Genomic DNA, 20,960 nt, shown 5'->3' on the forward strand with positions numbered 1-20,960 from the left:
TTCTTGTATGATTTCTTTCTGCGGCTTCTATAAAATTGTTACATTTTGCGAGTCTCTTTTTCTTTTTCTGAGGAAGGAGGAAATTTTAGTTTCCCTGCGTTTCTCCTTTCCTTTCCATCAGCCAAATCAACATTCATATTGAGTCAATGGTTAACCTACCTTGTTTGATTGATCTTTCTGCAGAATCTCAAAGGATTATTTCAAATGGATGGCCAGGCTTGATATCTATCCATCTAGAGGTTTTCTTTTTTGAAATATTTTCTAATTATTTTCTTTATCTAGCCCAATAGTGCTGGGATCTTGGGGCTAAGTAAGGCCTGTTGAGGATCTAAAATTGCCATGGAATTGCAAGAGTAATGTTTGGTTACTAGTCTTTTCTCTAAGAAATCTCCCTGTCAACTTGTTTGCGTTTCAGAGTTGGTACAAGATGTCCAGATGTTATTAGATGGGTTTTGGGTCCATCCCTGCTTGTTTTCATAGTTTCAACTTTCAACACATTGACTTCTGAGAAATATCTGAATGTTGAAGTTTCAACACATTGACTTCTGAGAAATATCTGAATGTTGATAGTCCACTAAGATGAAAACGTTATTGGGTTATAGATATTGTGCCCACTCTGTGTTTCTGCTATCCTATAACCATGCCTAAACTGACAAATCCATCTGATGGCAGAAATTAATTAAAAGAAAATGTAAAATTAGAATAACTATAGGACATTACTATTGGAGGGCTGCTGGATTGTGAGCTAGTCCTCCAGCCTCCTGAGGGGTGTTGGGGTAATGGAGCCAAAACTTGATTGATGCATTAATGCTGCTTCAACCAATCTGATATCAATGGAAACAAAGCAAAGCTGGGTATCATTTTCATTCAGGTCTATCAATTGTAAGGCCTAAAGGATTTGTTGTGGCCTATCTATCCTGTTGTAATTTACCAATTCTGGGAAACTGTGCCTTTTGAATTTCTTCTCTCTGGAGAATTGTATTTTGACTCTCAGTTATTCTAGCAACCACAAAGGGGATTATCCCAACTAATGCTGTTGTTACTTGGATCCTTGCCTTCTAGTCGGATCAATACGAGGCCATACTGAATACAAGGCCTCCGCTATACATATCTTTTCTCACTTCTCCTATGGTTATTTTAGGTCTCCCCCTAGCTCGTTTAGTTCCTTTAATATGGATTAAATCAGTTCTACCTAAGACATTTAATGGCCTCCATTGAACATGGTTTTGCTACCTCAAGTGATTTTTCTTGTAGCTTATATTTTATTGAGCTACTCCCAAACCAACTCTAATATGATAATTCGTTACTCTTTTCTTCTAGTTTTGCCACTCAATCCATGTTAGTGTCCTCATTTTCGCTACACTAAGATTATTTATATTATGCTTCTTGACAACCCAACATGTTACACCATACATCATAGCTGGTTGTGCAATAGTTTTCTATGAAAATTTCCTTCTGAGCATATAAAACCTCGAATGCACCTCTCCACTTTATGCATCTTATTTCAATTCTTTGGGAAACATCATCTGCTATATCACATTCTTTATTTATGATTGAACCAGTGTACACAAAATAATTGCTTTGCGAGGTCTCTTCATTGAGTTTCACCACCTCAATATTTGTTCGGGTACGACCAAAGCCCCATACTAGAATTTCCATCTTTTTTCTTCTCGGTTTTAAAACCTTTTGGTTCCAAAGTTGATGTTCATAGCTCTAACTTGGCATTAAATCCTACTAGTGTCAATATCATTAGCAAAAAGCATACACCAAAGAACCTCATCCTGAATGTCTCTGGTAAGTCATCACTGATAAGTACAAATAATAAGGGTTTAAAGTTGATCCTTGATATAATCATGTAATCCAATTGTAATTAAGAATTCACCACCTTGGCCTCCCACCATTTTTAGTGTTAGAATTTCAACACCCTGTAATCAACCTAGGGGTGAAAGGAAATTTAAAAGAATAAAAGAATGAAAGAAGACTAATGAAGAAGAAGAAGGAAAAGAAGCAGCAGCAAGAATGGGCTGGCTGCGAATCTTAGTTAATTCCTAGAATTGTAGCCTCTTATTTATAGACCTCAGTTGTTTAGATTACAACTTGAGAAGCAAGTCATCTTTGCCCTCTCAAAAAAGGAAATAATAAGTACATCACATGGAATCATGAATCTTCCAAAAATAGAAAGAACAAAAAGGAAAGTATATGAAATTAGAAAGAACTTGAACATAAATACTATGTTGAAAATAGAAATTATACTTTCTAATTCTCCTAAACCTTGATCACCAAGGGAATCTGTTCCAAGGAAAGGATAGTATGTAACTCAATTCACCAAAACTTCCACCATCTCTAAAATTAGAAACTCAATAACTTGAGCACCAACGCAATACAATTCTCAACACTTCCCTCAACCTGGATTATACACAAAGAAAACTTCCAGCTTGGACAATAATAATAAATTTGAAAGGGAGCACTAGTTTTGAATCGTGTAGCAATAGGATACGCCAATAAACACTCGAAGTACTTCACCCGGAGAGAATCAACTTAAAAAATATTTTAATTGTTCATGTTGAATGAACCATCCTTTACGAGAACAATCGGCAATATTGAAGATGAACAAAGTCCATAAGTATAGCAGCATCAAAGGCACTATCCAAGTAATCGAGTATTAGGAGGAATCTCCACCTTACTGAGATAAAAAAGTGTATCTTTAATGTCCACACTAACCTCTTCTAAGAAGGCAAAGTAGTAGGCAAAGGTGTAGGTAGGTCAAGAAACAATATTGGTTACTCGGACCAAGTAGGGTTCTATAGGTTACTATGGACCACAAGTAGGTAAAAGGTAGTATAGGTTACTACGGACCACAAATACATAAAAGTTAGTATAGGTTACTACGGACCACAAGTAGGTAAAAGGTAATATAGGTTATTACAGGACCATAAGTACCTAAAAGGTAGTATAGATTACTAGGACCAAGTAGGTAAAAAAGGCAAGGACCAGGTATGTAGATAAGGGCACTATAGATTGTTGTGGACCACGTAGGTAAAATAAGGCAAGACCGGTGGAGGTAGATAAAAAGGCACTTCGAATTCTTGTGGACCAAGTATTTAGGTAAAAGGTAGAATACCATCTTAGGATAAAAGTGTCGACAAATAATACTCTTCCAAAAGACTTGAGTAGATATAGACTAAGGCTCCAATCTCCCCCTCACATGTAGCATTACACATGAACGGACAATGACCAAAAGTAGCACTTGAAACCAAAATAGTAAGATCCCAAGTAATAATTTCCAATTCTTGCTCCACTTTATGGTATAAATAATCTCCAAGTAGTTAAACCCCCAAAAAACAATTTCCATGCTCCTTCATGGCGGTGAATGATGCAATATGGTAAATACATTGTGAGGATTAATGATAATTAGTCCAATGGCAAGGATTTATGGTATAGATGGAATTTAATGTTAAGATATGTAAATATAGACGAGGAGAGGTATAATCAAAGCCATAGATAGTCAGAAACAATTAGGAAGCATATTATGGTAATCAATACACCTTTAGAACCCCAACAAAGCTTTTTAGAAACAGAGCAACAACAAGTTTTATGGTAATCAATACACCTTTAGAACCCTGGTAACCTAAAAGTTGTGGGAAACAAAAGGTAAAGAGTTCCAAGTATGATGTTCCAGTTCCAACAAATCAGGGCATAAAACCTCCAGGCATTAAATCAATCATAAATAAGTTTAGAAATTAGGTGTAGGATTCTAAGAGAACTAGATTGTAGAACTTGCTCAAAGTTGTAGTGAATGATGATGGGATGTAGGTAAAGACTGCTGAAGGCTTCTCCAACATCTGGAGGTGCAATCAAAAGATATGGTAGTAGCTCCCAAATTAGAAAATAGGATTCTGCGGCCTAACTGGCCACCTATTGAGACTAAAACTTGAACTGAATGAGGTCTATAGTGGGGTGACAACTGGCTGAAAATTTGGTGTCATTCTGATGGGTATAATTGATGATAAGTTGTTGCAATGGAATTACAAGGTAGGGTCCAAAATTAGAATGTACTGTTTGTAGAGAAATCCATCCTATGGAATAAATCAGGATTGGGATCAATTCTCCCTTTAGATATGGCACACACATCTCTCCCGGAAAAGCAGCAACATCAATTGGTGAAGTGGTAGATAATTTGGTCTTCAAGAAAATTGGAGACATGGAACAGCACACATGTTCTGCTGTAATCAGACTTCAAAATCTTCAAACCTTTGTAACTTGTTTAGAAAAAGGTCTAGTTCAAACTTGAACAACAAAAAAAACATAGAAATATAGCAGTAGAGAGAAAACAGTCCCCAAACTGATTAAACCTGCTCTGATACCAGTGTTAGAATTTCCAACACCTGCAATCAACCTGGGGACTGAAAGGTTCCAAAAGAAGAAAAAGAATAGAAGAGGCAGCTGAAGAAGAAGGAAAAGGAAGCAACGACAATTGTTAGATTCTAGCTTAGAACTCCCTAGAATTGTAGCCTCTTTACTATAGACTTCAATTGTCTAGATTACAACTTAGAAGCAAGCCATCTTGCCCTTCTAAAAAGGAAACCATCAAGTACATCTCATGGACTCACTGAATTTGACCAAAATAAAAAGAACCAAATAGGAAAGTAAATGAAATTAGAAAGAACTTGAACATAGAAACTAGTGTTGAAAATAGAAACTATACTTTCTAATTCTCCTAAATTGTGATTCGCGAAGGAACCTTTTCTAAGAAAGGAAAAGTGTGTAACTCAATTCTCAAAAACTTAGTCACCATCTTTAAAATTAGAAACTTAATAATTTAAGCACCAAGGCAAGCACAATTCTCGCTGAATTCACGCTTGTCATTAAACCATTAGGTACACATCCTAGCTATGTCTTATCCATTTACTTGAAACATTTCTCCTCAGTACTTGCCAAATTAACTCTTAATTTTTTTTTGTATTAAATAAATTTAGTCATTCGTAAAACCGTGTAGGTCTTTAATCTTTTCATTTTCGGATTACCGAGTTGTGGTAACAAATGAGCTACGAAATCAATCTCTCTTTGGATATTGTCCATTTACATTGTATTTTTATCTGTTGTACCTCTTATAAATGATTTTGGAAATAATATTTGGGTGCTTAGATGTTTTTGCTACCATCTTTACATGTTATTTTATTACCTCAGGAATGTGGGGAAGTGGGGACCGAGTATGGTGTTTGTTCTCTTTTATTTTCAAAGCTATTGAAGATCTCTCCATTGCGCCACATGTGAGTATTCAATAACTTCTCATCACTTGTGTCATTCTCTATGTATTTGATCAATTGCTACTTCTTGTGTTTATGCCTTTAAAGAAGAATAAATTCCATCCTTTGACGCATGCTGTTCCCCTTTCTATTACCAATTATCGCCAATGTGAGTGTAAGATGATCTAGGGCTAGTCCAAATCTATGTTTAAGCTCATTATCCTATTCTTCGATCTGTTGTTTTTTTTGGATTCTAGGACTAGTTACATTTCAGAGAAATGGCTCTTTGGACATCAACTCCATTGTTAACACTTAAAAAGAATTATTCATTCCTGGCCGAAATTTATGAAATGCAGATATAAAAGTAACTTTAAGAATCATCATTATTTAGTCATTTATTTAGCTCCAATGCGAACAAACCACTTTGGAACCCTAAAATCAACCACTAAACAACAACAAGCCTTATCTCAACTAAATAGAAGTTAGCTAGATGGATCCTTGCCTTCCAATCAGCTTTGTTGGAGGTCAACTGGATTTAAGGCTATGTTATCAGCACATATCCTTTTCTCACCACTTCTCCTAAAGTTATCTTAGGTCTATCCTGTGTCTTTTAATTCCTTTGACTCTAGATTAAATGTGGCCAAATGCCACCCCGGTCAATCCTTTCTCATAGCTTAATCATTTATGGGAGTTGCTCATGGACCAAGCTAATATGATCACTCTTTACCTTATCTTCCTAATTTTGTGGCTTTTGCCACTCGTCCATCTTAGCATCATTCTTTTTGCTACATTGGGTTATCCATGTGATGTATATGTATGCCAACATTCTACCTTACATATAGGTGTTCTGATGTGTAATGTTATTGTATATTTGTATTTGATACTTGATGGTTGATAAATGATAACTCATTAACTTGAAGTCTTGAATTACTTGATATCTTTACATAATTACATTACATGTTGTCTCTAACTCTCAAAGACTCTAACTCTATATCTATAATCTCTATTCTCTAAGACTCTAACTTTGCATTTCACAGAATTTCGGTTTTACACATAGGGTCGACGTAGGAGACATAGGGTTATTTTCTCACAAATCTAAGGCCACCAATGTGTTCAAAAGGCCTTAAATAGGCTAAATACCAAGTTTCAGCCCAACCAGAGCCCTAAAACTCACCGAAATGGGCTACTGAGACTACCGCCAATTTTCTGGCATATCTCGACCAAGATCTCGCCATCTTGGTCGAGATCTCGGTATTTCTGAGTGGCGAGATCTCGCTCGAGAGCGAGATCTCCCAATCATGTCCCATACATTGTATATGTTTCTGCAACCTTGTGCAAACTAGAAGCTGTTCCAGATCTCCATTGAGATTGCTGATAATTATTTAGGGAAAAAAAAACTGCCAAAATGATTTCTGCTACTCACCTGTGGCTTGATTTCCTTGCTTAAATGGTTTCTGGTTTCTTCTATTGTTTCCTGTTTTTGGCTGCTGTGTTACAAAATAATACAAAAAACTCGACTTGCATGTTCTCATCCTAAAGGGTTCGAGGCTGAAACTGGGCCGGGCTTTTGCAATCCCAAGCCCAGCCCTATATGTTCTAATCTGACCCCATTCCCGCCCTGACCCTAGTTCAGGGCCAAGGATTATTGTCCCTGGCCCTAAGCCCTACAGGACCAAGCCAAGCCCATTCCCGCCCTAATTGGCCTTGGCCCTGGCCTTGACCCTTATTGGCCCTGACCCTGATTAGCCCTGATTGGCCCTATGCCTAGCCCTGATTGGCCCTGTCCTGGGCCCTAATTGGCCCTGTCCTTGGCCCTAATTGGCCCTGACCCTAGCCCTAGTTCAGGGCCAGAATATTTTGGCCCTAACCCGCCCTTAGGGCCACAATCTTTAGCCCAAGCCCTATTCGGGCTTAGGGCGGGTCAGGGCCGCCAGGGCCAAACTTGCACCCGTATTAAGTCATGCAAGCTTTGATGTAGCTCCATTGATGTCTTTTAAATTAATAGGTTTGGGATCATCATGGAAATGTGGTTGTTGAGTTGACACAGAAATTTTAAGATAAATATATTAGTTCTTTAGAAGCCTTTTTTTGGAGTTAGTCAGGTTGGTTACATAAGGAAAGTGGGGCTAAGTTCTTACAGTGTAGGATAGGGAAGGTCTAAAGAAGTAGAAATAAGGATGAATTGATACTTCTATGTTATGTTGAAGCATTTTCAATTTTAAGAGAGGGTAAAAAATTCAAAAAAGGTGATCCCCTTGAACTCCCAATTGGGGGAGAAAATTCTAGCTTAGGGAAGGTGTTCTCTTCCAACCACCATCCAAGACAGGGTAAAGTACTGAACTACAATCTGTAGTAAACCTGTTATGCTGAAGCGTCGATGAGTTATATGTTTTCATACATGAATTGATGGCAATAGGAGGACCTTCCTGGCTACTAAGTTCTGTATACACATAAATGTTGGCATTCCTATTCAAATTGAATTATTGTGTTGTATTTTGTCTTATGCTATGCTGATATTATTTTCTTTTCAATACTGTTGACATTATATGAACAGATTAAGTTAAACCTTTCCTTTCCTGGTTTGCTGGGGGGCAGCTAGTTCCCTACTTGTGTCTGCATTTTACTGCCATGGGAAAATGTTACCATTCCAATTTCTGCATTTTAAGACATATTTTCCATTTGTTCTGAACAGGTCCGTCTTCGCCTTTTGCCTTTATGGTTTGCTGCAGGTACCAACCTCATGTTGTCATTCTGTTTTTTCTTGCACAAGTAAATTATATCTGGCTCAAATCCTTTCTTTCAGGGTCCTCAACAGTATTAGTTAAATTAGGTCCATTTTTTCAGGAAAACGGAGGGATTGCTACTTTTTTAAACTTGCAGATGAGAGCTGTAATGGCATCCTCAATCTAGTAAAAGATCCAGTCGCAACCTTAAGGCGTATACTAAGAGATGGTGACTTCCAAAGTCTGAGGATTCGTTTAACTGAGTTTACGAAGGTTTCTTACTGAACTATCTCCTTTGATCTTTGTTTCAATGAGCATGCAGGTGAGACTTGGCTTTCAGTTGACTAGACTGGGGTTTGCATCTGATTGAAATTTATCTTATCATATCACTGCTTCTTGATTTTCTACTCTCCTGATGGCTATGCATGTGACTTCTCTTGCATGGTTCTTTCCAACTGTACACACATATATCCTGTGAATCCAGTCTGTTGCAGCTTTATGTAGGCTGCTTTTGATGTGAATTGGAAAGGAGGCTACTAGTACCCTGCAGCCCTACCAGCAACCCAGGGAATTTCAGCCAACATACGGGTATTTTGGTCATTTTGGGTCTCCTAGTCAAACCCAATCTAACCTAGTTTGATTCAGAGTCTTGTTAGGAGTTTAGATCTACTTTAGTTTTTGGATTTGAGTCCTTAGTTGTTAAGTTATCAAAGAATCCTAAACTAGCTAGGAGTCCTAATTAGAGAAGGATTCCTTTAGTTGGATCCAGTATGTTACTAGGATCCTAGATCTACTTTTATTTTGAATTTGAGTCTTCGTTTGTCAAGTTACTGACGAGTCTTAGTTAGGTTGGGATTCCCAAAAGGGTTCCCTTAGTTGTAGTCTACTTCTTGCAAGGATTCCATATTTCCTCTTAGTTTTCAATTTGGATCCTTTTAGAGATATGAAAGAGTCCTTGTATGAGCATGGGTCCTGATTCCACATAGGAGTCTTAGTTTGATTGTCTTCTAAAATTGAGTCCTAATGATGCAACCCAGGGTTTAGGGTTAGATATCCTGGATCTTTTAAGTAGAAACTGCTCACGATTAAGGACTTTAAATGTTTTGGCCAAGGGTTTTATAAGGCCAATAATGCTGCTGGGATTGTTATTTCAGATTTGAAACTCAAGTCCTAGGTGAACTAGGCTTCGGCTAGGGTTAGGCTTTGGGGTGTGGGAGGGTATCCTGCAGTTCAGAGCTGGTAATTTAGAGCTGGTAATATCTCTGTTCTGTGGTTTAGGGACTGGTTGGAGGAGGTAGGGGCTGAGAAATGAAGTTCTGAGAACTTTCTGGAGTCTAAAAGTTCTGCAACTTTTCAAGGATGAAGATGATGTGCAGAAAATTTCAGAACTCAAGAAAGATGGCTGCTGCTTTGGGCAAACAGAGGTTAGATCTTGTTCAGCAGGCTTGGGTGATCCTGAAAAGGGTATAATGGGGTGTTTTGGGGCTGGAATGTGGGAGTCCTGGTTGGGGTGGGATCTGAAAACGTTGAAAGAAGAAGGAGATGGGGGTTGGCTTCTAGGGTTTGGGAAAAGGGGCTGGAGATGCTTGATGGGGTTGTGGATGTCTTGGACTTACTATGGGTCGGTGCTTTGCTGGGATTTTGCTGATGTAAGCTTGAAGATGTTTGATTACTTGAATTAATGCTGCTGGAATGCTTTGAAGAAGACGAATTTGCTGCTGGAATTTCTAATTTTGAGAATCACTCTCCAGCCCAGGCCGTGTGCAAAGGCTTCTGCACAAGCAGAATCAAGGGGCATTTTGCCCTACGCAGCCTTACCCCCAACAATTTTTGCTAAAAAGACCAAGGGCAGACCTAAAATGACCATATGAGAAGTAGTGGGGAAAGACATGCATTCTTTAGGCCTTGTATTGACTATCAAGTATGGCCTCAAATACAACTGATTTGAGGGCAAGGATCCATGTAGCTGACCTCATTCAATTGGGATAAGGCTTAGTTGTCCTACATGCCTAGGATGCCTACCTAGTTGGGTTCCTTGTTGACCTTCTACCGCTTTGGATTTGCCTAGGTGTCTCGACAACTATGGGCAAGGGAATAAATCCTATACTTATCTGCGCACTATATCTCAGATGTTATTTTCATGTATACGTTCCTAGAAAGGAGCGCCTCATGAAATTTTACGCCCTTGATCTTCCTACTCTTTACTTTGACTACCACTTATTGAATCCAATGTGTTAAAAGTGCCTTTATCCTTTTCAAAATGTACTCTTTTGGGAAACCCTATATCTGACATTAAATGGAATATATATTTCAAGTCTTACTTTTTGTGTTTGAATTCCAATTCATTGCATAACATTCAGGAATGTATTACTTATTTTCCCTCTTTATTATGTCCAGCGAGTGGATCTGTCCGATTGTCCACAGATTACATCAGCTTTTCTGCAGTTGACATTTCCTTCTTATAGTGTGGAACCCTTATTACCACAGAGAGTTGAACAATCTTTGCTTGGGCTTGAAAATCTTGATGGGGATAAATATCCTATCTCACAATGTTTGGATCAAAATTTGTCTTTTGAAGCAGTACATGTGATGGACATTTCCAAGTGGTCAGGGGAGTTTGAAGCTGCCATTGAGCTCTTCTGCAAGTTATTCCCATCATTGAGAACATTCAAGGCATCTTACTGTCTGAATTTCAGAATGACGACTCTGTATCATTTGGTACAGAAATGTCCTCTTGTTGATGAAGTTGACTTAACTGTTGATCTTAATCCAGCAAAACCAATGCAAGTTTCAATAATATCTTCAAATATTGAGAGTTACAGGGATTTAAGTGGTTCATCATACAAAATGGTCCGAGATGAACTATCATTTTCATGTATAACAAAGCTCACGTTGAAGGGCCGAAGTGATATTAATGGTGAGTCATTAATACCTTTCTGATGTTTTTATTTAACAAAATATTTTTGATAGAGAAGCTTGGTTGTTGAAGTTGATGGATAAAATAATGGATATCTCACATTGTCTGTCTTGTTGCCATAAGTGTCCAATGATTCCAACATTTAAGGGATGTGCTAGTCCAGTATATTATTCCACTGGACAATCATGACCATTGAATTTTTGGTGAAGCAGTTATGTTGTTTGTACCTGGTTAGATGATAAGCTGATGAATGATTGGGGAAAATGCATTCATATTTGCTGAGCTTTTGCAGTTTTAATTGCAAATTATGCTTTTGTGAACAGACTCTTCTCAGGAGGTGTGGGGTCTTCAGAACCTTGATTTTGCATGATGTCTAGGTGATCCAAGGTGTTGAAGGGACCCTGGACAGAAGGCAGTGGTAACAGGGTGACCAAGCTGAGCCTGCCTAGGGCCGAGGCAATGAAGTTCTTTTTTTTTTTTTTTTTTTTAAATATGTCTGGATGCCTAAGCCCACACCTGGACAACCATGTCTGGAACTATATATCTCCATTGTGATTCATAGTTGTTATAGCTTTTAATATTTTCTTTTGCTTCTCAATTGAGTTTCCAATGTTTCATTAATCACCCTACTGAAAATATATATTTTCTGATGGTAAATTCCAGATGTGGACCTTGAGAGAATCTCCTCATTATTTGTTTCTTTATCCCACTTGAACATTAAATGCTGCTATTCTGTTACGGACATTGGTATATCCAAACTCATATGCAATTGCATGAAGCTTCACTCTCTTGTTGCTTCTGATACTCGCTTTGGAAGGAATTCAGTTGTGTCACTTTGTTCGTCCTTTCCTTCGGATGGTTTTCCTTTGGTGCATTGTGAGCAGAAGAATTCTAAGTCATTGGCCTTCAGACTCCAGAAACTTAACATCGGTGGATGCAGAAGTGAGTGATTGTAGGCTTCATGATGATAGTTTCTTTCATAATATAAATGTGCTCACACACATACATGCACACATAGACCCATGTCTGCATATGCATGGATGTATATTCAGGAATTTTATTTGCGGCAGCTAGCTGCTGCTAGTGGCTGCGATCGCGCCACGTGCGCAGATGTAAATCTGACGGTTATAAATACAAGTGTGGGATGTAAAAGTAAATATGAATTTTTTTATTTTACAAAATCTCTACTAATTTTTTTATATTTACAAATAAACTCCCTGTGTTCACCGACTCCGACTGAGATGAATTCGATTTGGGTTTTTCGATTCTCCCACTTTTTCTTCCTCTCTTCTTTTCCACTTGTTCCCGTTTTCACTTCACCTAAGTTGCTGTAAAGACATCTTTGATGGATGAGGCAACAGTCAAATAGTTAAAGGCATTCCTCAACGTCTATTTTTCTCTCTTCAATCTCATAGCAGTGTCTTCCAACTCCAGCAGAGCTTGTTGCTCCATGGGATCACCTTTGAAAGTACTGCCAACAAAGGAGAACGGCGTGGGAAACATATTCCGCCTCAAATCTTTGGTGTTAGCCTCTAGTTTACCATTCACTCGGTTAGAATAACGGATAACATTCTTCATGTAGGTCTCAACATCATTGGCTAGGGTTTTGAGATTATTGTCGCCGTCCGGCGAGGGTCTATCTTCCATCCAACTGACCTTGCCAACCAAGTAAGGCCTGTTACGAATGATTGTGAAACACGAAATATCTCCTGCCCTTTGCATGTTATATAGAATCTGTCATCAAGGAGGCGTTCGTGCTTGATAACCTCGCCGACGCAGCAACATCGGCAGTGCCATAGTTGAAGTTGTGGTAGACAACACCGAATAGGAGATCGGTCTGGAGAAGGGTGTGCCTCATGATGCGATGTCGGAATTCAAAGATCTGCAAGGCGAGCATGGATTCAGGGAAGAGTACCAGCGGGAAAGGGAAGAGAGGAAGAAGAAAGTGGAAGAATCAAAAAGCCCTAAATCGAATTCATCCTCCCGTGTTCAGTTGGTGTGTTTAGGGAGTTGTATTTGTAAATTTTGAAAAATTAGTTCAGATTTTGTAAAATTAAAACATTTATATTTACACTTGTATCTCTGCCCTTTAATTCATAACCATTAGATTTGCATCTGCGCACGTGGTGTGATTGCAGCCGCTAGCTGCTGGCAGCAGCGGCTGCCGCAAATAAAAATCCCTATATTCATCTAAAAACATGTATCTATATGTATGCTTGCTAAGACAAATCGAAGTCAAAATACATTTGAGCTGGGATTAGTATATTTCAATCTACTTTTCTTTTTCCCAATTCAACCTTATTACTTGTGGCTTTAAAGCTTCCAAAATTGGAACTAAAGACACTAAAACAGAGCTGTTTCTTTTGAAGGATTTTGTGTAGGACTCATCATCAGCTTCCTAAAATGTGCAATATAACGCATACAGAATTTTAGTTGAAAGCCCAATGGTTGTACAGTGGCTGTTGGCCCCATGTAGATCAAGCTTGTGCTGCTGCTGGTCTATCGGGGTCCATTAGATTTCCCTTCCTCATTTTATAATTTTTTCCAATTTAGCTGGAACCTTATTGATGTAAGTGTGGATTTTGGGGGAATATGATTTCTTTCACATGTGATGGATCGTTTTTGTCCCAGGTGTTGATGAAATGTCTCTGTTAAAGTTGTTATCTCACACATACCTTCTTAAAAGTTTGTGCATGAGGGATACTGTTCTAGCTGATGATGCTCTTTTTAATTTGGAGGGTTTATCCTTGGAGAAGCTGGATGTCTCAGATACCATGGTAAGTTTACATACTGAGAAAGCTTTTCTGTTATTTTTATGTCTTCAATTCTATTGTCAAGCACCTTGGCTCAGAATTGAGCAACTTCTGCATGATAATTGCTGCACAAATTCTCTGTTCAGGAGGATTTAATCTCCCTGAAACAAAAGTAGCTGTTAAGTAACTTCTCATCTAGAAGTTCGATGGTTTTCTAGTTCTTGTTTCCAAGTTTGTTGTTTTTCTTGTCCACTTCCTTTGGAACTTGGTTTGGTTATCATGGGTGATGGGTGACAGGCTTTTTGAATGGTCCTTAGTCTTTTTATATTTTGTTTCACAGCCTTTCTGGTGAAAGTGTTGCTAAACCATGTACATAGTTGTATCTTTTGGGTTATATTTCTTCTGGGAATCAATTTTCATTGCTTTATCAATGGTATTCTGTCACTCATCAGTTAAGGAGGTAGTCGTGGGAGTAAAATACCTGCCACATTACAAATGAATGGAATCATCGTAAGTATCACCAAAAGAATTATCGTCAGGTTCAGCATCCAAATCGTATGTAGCTTGATACTCTGATTTCCATTTTATGGCTACGACTCTGTGTCAGTCATGGACGTTGACATTTTTGAATGCTTAATGTATTCTTACCCCCATCCCCAACCCAAAAAAACTTCATGGAAAAAATGATCCAAATGACAAGGCAAATAAGAATTCTGTTAAACCAGAAGAAAATAATGTACAAGAAGCTCTCAAAAAACAGAAGAGGAGAGAATGAGAGTGATGGAAAAACTGAGAGAAGTTTCATGCATGGAAAATTACGTCTTCACATTAACAAGTGACACATTAGCAGTAGCACTTGGCTGGTCACTCTCGGTAAAAACATCATTGTCACATGCTTCTGCAGACACCTCTATGATGTTTCTTGAGTTTGTATCAGACACCCTACCCATGTTGGAAACTAATGCAATTTTGTATGTAACTTTGTTATCGAATTTACTACTGTTGTTGATTATTTGGGTTTGGCTTCACTTTCTGCAAGTCCTGTCTTTCTTGGAGATATCTTCTAATTCATTGGTGAGCCTTGAGAAGTTTCCTTTCTGTCTCAGTTTGTCATTTTTAGGCCTTAACTGTCCTCCTGGACACTTAAATTTCGCATTGGTCACCAGTCCTGTTGTTTGCCTAGATTGAATATTCTTTTCAAAAGGGTCTCTGTTTTTCTATGAATTTGTACCTGGCTTATAGGTCAATTTTTAAGCCTCATGCCCTCAACCATGGCTTATTTCCAAAAAGTGGTTGGGAGGGAAGAAAGAGAAGAAATTCCTATATATTAACCAAACCTGGGGGCAGTTGGAAATTTTTTGTTAATATTTATCTAACTTTGAGCCACATGCCATTGTTAATTTGGGGCTGAAACTTACCTGGTGAGTGGATGTTGAGTCCTACTACATAGCCATCTGCTTTTGCCATGTCACTCTTAGCGGAAGTTATAAATACATCACTTCAACAAAAAGAGGGCGCCGAAGGAAAAAAATGAAAGAATAGAAAACATTGGCAACATTGTCCCTAGAAAGTATCAATAATAAAGTATATGGCTGGGGCCATTCTTTTCGGAATGACATTGAGATCTCTTTTCACAATCTAGTTATTTAAGCTTCTCAAATAGACACAAGAAAGATGTAAAGTATGTAATTATGTATGCTAATAGTAGAATTTTCTTGTACCTGTGCAATTTAGGTTTCTGAAGCCTCATTAGTTTACATTATCAGAAGAAATCCTGGGTTACGGTTTTTCAAGGCGAAAGGGTGCAGGAACTTGTGTCCTGGTGGGAGTAGACAAGAAGGTGAAGTTATGTCTGAAGTTTTGTCATACAATTGTTGTCCCCTTGGACAGGACATGTATTTTGAGTTAGGCAGGAAATGCATTTTGGAAGAAGTGGCCTTTGGATGGGGATTCTCTCTTTTCTCACTGAAGTATTTGGGATCAGCAATTAAATCACTAAGAACCATAACAGTGGGTCTTGGTGCATCATTTGGCAATTATGAACTCACGCTACTGCCTGAGACTTGTCCTATGCTGGAAGCGGTGGTTCTTTACTTTCAGGTATATTTTGCTACTGATCTGAGATAAGTGTTGGTAGTGATGACTGGAAACCAATGGGTTATTGGTGGATTTGATACACAATCTGAATGGTGAATCAACTATTTGGCTATTGCTTTTCGAAGTTAGATTTCTTTAATGTTTAAATCATCTGTTGCTTGTGTTTCCAGTCATATTCATATACCTTTTCTATCTCCAAAATAATACAATAAAGTGAAAACTCCTAGTCACCACACATGGTAGAAAATGTATTGCAACTATGACCAAACTGGGTGTTACCTTACATGGTGGCAAATGGATTTTAACAATGATCCTTGTTCTTCCTTGGGGAAGAATGAGTAACATGACAGAGTCGGACCTTGGTTAGTTACAGACTGACCATATGTCAAATCTCAAGCCAAATACAATCATTTACCCTTTCAGGTAATGCCATGCCATCCTGGGATCAAGGTGTCTGCCTGTCCCAAGGCAGTGGAGGATGCCTGCACACTAAGGGATCCAAAAGTTGCCTAGGAAATTAAGGCACCTGGACATGCCTAGGTGTAGTTTGGCAACTGGCTGTATGCACTATGCACCCCATCAATTGTAGTGCAACCCATTGTTGTTCAACTTCTTTTAATGGTTTGTCACCACACTACCTCCAATAGGTGGAAGCCATGTACAAAACTTCAGTTATACCTGAACTGCCACGTAGCAGACCATGTGGGACATGGATGGAATTCATTTAACTGACATGGTGACAATAAGTTTATTGTCAAATTATATTAGATAATTAGTCATCCACTTGGATATCCTTGGTGGGACTGCTTAAATGTTGGTGCCTTTGGGAACAATGTGTGCTGTTTTTAAGGGCCACCATTGCCTGGTTTCCTTTGGGTACATGTTGCAATGTAACATTTGGATTCATCATATCTAGACCAGCTCTTCACATCCTACAGTGTTATCAATCTTATGGCTTTTGTATGCTACAAACAGGTTATATCTGATGTTGTTGTGAAAAGTATCGTGGAATCCTTGAAACATTTGACATTCTTGGGTCTATGTTACTGTCTTGGTGACCTGTCTTTGTTAAGCTTCCAGTTTAGTATGCCAAATTTGAGGAAACTGAGGTTGGAAAGGGTGACTCCATGGATGAAAAATGCTGATTTGGTTATTCTCACTCAGAGCTGCCCAAATCTGATTGAGTTTTCATTATCAGGATGCAAACATCTAAATTCAGGTAAGGAGACATCAGTGTAAGAGCGTAGTTTAATCATTTTCTGACATCCCATCTGAGAAGTTAACGTAGATTGAGTATTTCTTGTATGATTTCTTTCTGCGGCTTCTATAAAAGTGTTACATTTTGCGAGTCTCTTTTTCTTTTTCTGAGGAAGGAGGAAATTTTAGTTTCCCTGCGTTTCTCCTTTCCTTTCCATCAGCCAAATCAACATTCATATTGAGTCAATGGTTAACCTACCTTGTTTGATTGATCTTTCTGCAGAATCTCAAAGGATTATTTCAAATGGATGGCCAGGCTTGATATCTATCCATCTAGAGGTTTTCTTTTTTGAAATATTTTCTAATTATTTTCTTTATCTAGCCCAATAGTGCTGGGATCTTGGGGCTAAGTAAGGCCTGTTGAGGATCTAAAATTGCCATGGAATTGCAAGAGTAATGTTTGGTTACTAGTCTTTTCTCTAAGAAATCTCCCTGTCAAGTTGTTTGCGTTTCAGAGTTGGTACAAGATGTCCAGATGTTATTAGATGGGTTTTGGGTCCATCCCTGCTTGTTTTCATAGTTTCAACTTTCTACACATTGACTTCTGAGAAATATTTGAATGTTGAAGTTTCAACACATTGACTTCTGAGAAATATCTGAATGTTGATAGTCCACTAAGATGAAAACGTTATTGGGTTATAGATATTGTGCCCACTCTGTGTTTCTGCTATCCTATAACCATGCCTAAACTGACAAATCCATCTGATGGCAGAAATTAATTAAAAGAAAATGTAAAATTAGAATAACTATAGGACATTACGATTGTGAGCTAGTCCTCCAGCCTCCTGAGGGGTGTTGGGGTAATGGAGCCAAAACTTGATTGATGCATTAATGCTGCTTCAACCAATCTGATATCAATGGAAACAAAGCAAAGCTGGGTTTCATTTTCATTCAGGTTTGTCAGTTGTAAGGCCTAAAGGATTTGTTGTGGCCTATCTATCCTGTTGTAATTTACCAATTTTGGGAAACTGTGCCTTTTGAATTTCTTCTCTCTGGAGAATTGTATTTTGACTCTCAGTTATTCTACAACCACAAAAGGATTATCCCAACTAATGCTGTTGCTTACATGGATCCTTGCCTTCTAGTCAGATCAATACGAGGCCATATTGAATACAAGGCCTCCGCTATACATATCTTTTCTCATTTCTCCTATGGTTATTTTAGGTCTCCCCCTAGCTCGTTTAGTTCCTTTAATATGGATTAAATCAGTTCTACCTAAGACATTTAAAGGCCTCCATTGAACATGGCTTTGCTACCTCAAGTGATTTTTCATGTAGCTTATATTTTATTGAGCTACTCCCAAACCAACTCTAATATGATAATTCGTTACTCTTTTCTTCTAGTTTTGCCACTCAATCCATGTTAGTGTCCTCATTTTCGCTACACTAAGATTATTTATATGATGCTTCTTGACAACCCAACATGTTACACCATACATCATAGCTGGTTGTGCAATAGTTTTCTATGAAATTTTCCTTCTGAGCATATAAAACCCCGAATGCACCTCTCCACTTTATGCATCTTATTTCAATTCTTTGGGAAACATCATTTGCTATATCACATTCTTTATTTATGATTGAACCAGTGTACACAAAATAATTGTTTTGCAAGGTCTCTTCATTGAGTTTCACCACCTCAATATTTGTTCGGGTACGACCAAAGCCCCATACTAGAATTTCCATCTTTTTTCTTCTCAGTTTTTAAAACCTTTTGGTTCCAAAGTTGATGTTCATAGCTCTAACTTGGCATTAAATCCTACTAGTGTCAATATCATTAGCAAAAAGCATACACCAAAGAACCTCATCCTGAATGTCTCTGGTAAGTCATCACTGATAAGTACAAATAATAAGGGTTTAAAGTTGATCCTTGATATAATCATGTAATCCAATTGTAATTAAGAATTCACCACCTTGGCCTCCCACCATTTTTAGTGTTAGAATTTCAACACCTGTAATCAACCTAGGGACTGAAAGGAAATTTAAAAGAATAAAAGAATGAAAGAAGACTGATGAAGAAGAAGAAGGAAAAGAAGCAGCAGCAAGAATGGGCTGGCTGCGGATCTAGCTTAGAATTCCTAGAATTGTAGCCTCTTATTTATAGACCTCAGTTGTTTAGATTACAACTTGAGAAGCAAGTCATCTTTGCCCTCTAAAAAAAGGAAATAATAAGTACATCACATGGAATCATGAATCTGTCCAAAATAGAAAGAACAAAAAAGGAAAGTATATGAAATTAAAAAGAACTTGAACATAAATACTATGTTGAAAATAGAAATTATACTTTCTAATTCTCCTAAACCTTGATCACCAAGGAATCTTTTCCAAGAAAGGATAGTATGTAACTCAATTCACCAAAACTTCCACCATCTCTAAAATTAGAAACTCAATAACTTGATCACCAACGCAATACAATTCTCAACACTTCCCCTCAACCTGGATTATACACAAAGAAAACTCCAGCTTGGACAATAATAATAAACTTGAAAGGGAGCACTAGTTTTGAATCGTGTAGCAATAGGATACGCCAATAAACACTCAAAGTACTTCACCCAGGAGAGAATCAACTTAAAAAATATTTTAATTGTTCATGTTGGACGAACCATCCTTTACTGAGAACAATCGGCAATATTGAAGATGAACAAAGTCCATAAGTATAGCAGCATCAAAGGCACTATCCAAGTAATGCCAGTATTAAGGAGGAATCTCCATACTAACAGATAAAAAAAAGTGTATCTTTAATGTCCATACATAACCTCTTCTAAGAAGGCAAAGTAGTAGGCAAAGGTGTAGGTAGGTCAAGAAACAATATTGGTTACTCTGGACCAAGTAGGGTACTATAGGTTACTATGGACCACAAGTAGGTAAAAGGTAGTATAGGTTACTACAGACCACAAATACATAAAAGTTAGTATAGGTTACTACGGACCACAAGTAGGTAAAAGGTAATATAGGTTATTACAGACCATGAGTACCTAAAAGGTAGTATAGGTTACTATGGACCAAGTAGGTAAAAAAGGCAAGGACCAGGTATGTAGATAAGAGGCACTATAGATTGTTGTGGACCACGTAGGTAAATAAAGGCAAGACTAGGTAGGTAGATAAAAGGCACTCTAGATTACTGTGGACCAAGTATTTAGGTAAAAGGTAGAATACCATCTTAGGATAAAAGTGTCGACAAATAATACTCTTCAAAAGACTTGAGTAGATATAGACTAAGGCTCCAATCTCCCCCTCACATGTAGCATTACACATGGACGGACAATGACCAAAAGTAGCACTGAAACCAAAATAGTAAGATCCCAAGTAATAATTTCCAATTCTTGCTCCACTTTATGGTATAAATAATCTCCAAGTAGTTAAACCCCAAAAAACAATTTCCATGCTCCTTCATGGCAGTGAATGATGCAATATGGTAAATACATTGTGAGGATTAATGATAATTAGTCCAATGGCAAGGATTTATGGTATAGATGGAATTTAATGTTAAGATATGTAAATATAGACGAGGAGAGATATAATCAAAGCCATAGATAGTCAGAAACAATTAGGAAGCATATTATGGTAATCAATACACCTTTAGAACCCCAACAAAGCTTATTAGAAACAGAGCAACAACAAGTTTTATGGTAATCAATACACCTTTAGAACCCTGGTAACTTAAAAGTTGTAAACAAAAGGTAAAGAGTTCCAAGTATGATGTTCCAGTTCCAATAAAATCAGCATAAAACCTCAGGCATTAAATCAATCATAAATAAGTTCAGAAATTAGGTGTAGGATTCTAAGAGAACTAGATTGTAGATCTTGCTCAAATTTGTAGTGAATGATGATGGGATGTAGTAGGTAAAGACTGCTGAAGGTTTCTCCAATCTGGAGGTGCAATCAAAAGATATGGTAGTAGCTCCCAAATTAGAAAATAGGATTCTGCAAGCCTAACTGGCCACCTATTGAGACTAAAACTTGGACTGAAT

General features: G+C 37.9%; 2 protein-coding genes and 1 pseudogene across 2 annotated transcripts in view; 2 read left to right on the forward strand and 1 right to left on the reverse strand.

Moving 5' to 3' along the window:
* Positions 1 to 938, forward strand: part of LOC149024134 (BTB/POZ domain-containing protein FBL11-like) — a 39,464-nt gene extending 38,526 nt beyond the window's left edge. Inside the window, 1 exon segment of the mRNA XM_089144464.1 lies at positions 184 to 938. Within this exon segment, the coding sequence (XP_089000590.1) occupies positions 184 to 290 (107 nt within the window). The 3' untranslated portion in view covers positions 291 to 938.
* Positions 939 to 7,652: 6,714 nt separating this feature from the next.
* The window catches only part of LOC149024136 (BTB/POZ domain-containing protein FBL11-like), a 41,969-nt gene continuing 28,661 nt past the window's right edge, over positions 7,653 to 20,960 (forward strand). The window contains exons 1-9 of the mRNA XM_089143420.1: positions 7,653 to 7,688; positions 7,939 to 7,975; positions 8,091 to 8,242; positions 10,367 to 10,886; positions 11,550 to 11,828; positions 13,518 to 13,663; positions 15,374 to 15,739; positions 16,712 to 16,955; positions 17,217 to 17,272. Of these exons, the coding sequence (XP_088999546.1) occupies positions 7,653 to 7,688; positions 7,939 to 7,975; positions 8,091 to 8,242; positions 10,367 to 10,886; positions 11,550 to 11,828; positions 13,518 to 13,663; positions 15,374 to 15,739; positions 16,712 to 16,955; positions 17,217 to 17,272 (1,836 nt within the window). The remainder of the gene's footprint in view (positions 7,689 to 7,938; positions 7,976 to 8,090; positions 8,243 to 10,366; positions 10,887 to 11,549; positions 11,829 to 13,517; positions 13,664 to 15,373; positions 15,740 to 16,711; positions 16,956 to 17,216; positions 17,273 to 20,960) is intronic.
* On the reverse strand, positions 12,207 to 12,819 carry LOC149024137 (uncharacterized; annotated as a pseudogene).

The sequence above is a fragment of the Hakea prostrata genome, chromosome 2 (genome assembly GCF_041222555.1).
Source record: "Hakea prostrata isolate BN-2017 chromosome 2, UWA_Hpros_2, whole genome shotgun sequence".
NCBI classification, from domain to species: Eukaryota; Viridiplantae; Streptophyta; class Magnoliopsida; order Proteales; family Proteaceae; genus Hakea; species Hakea prostrata.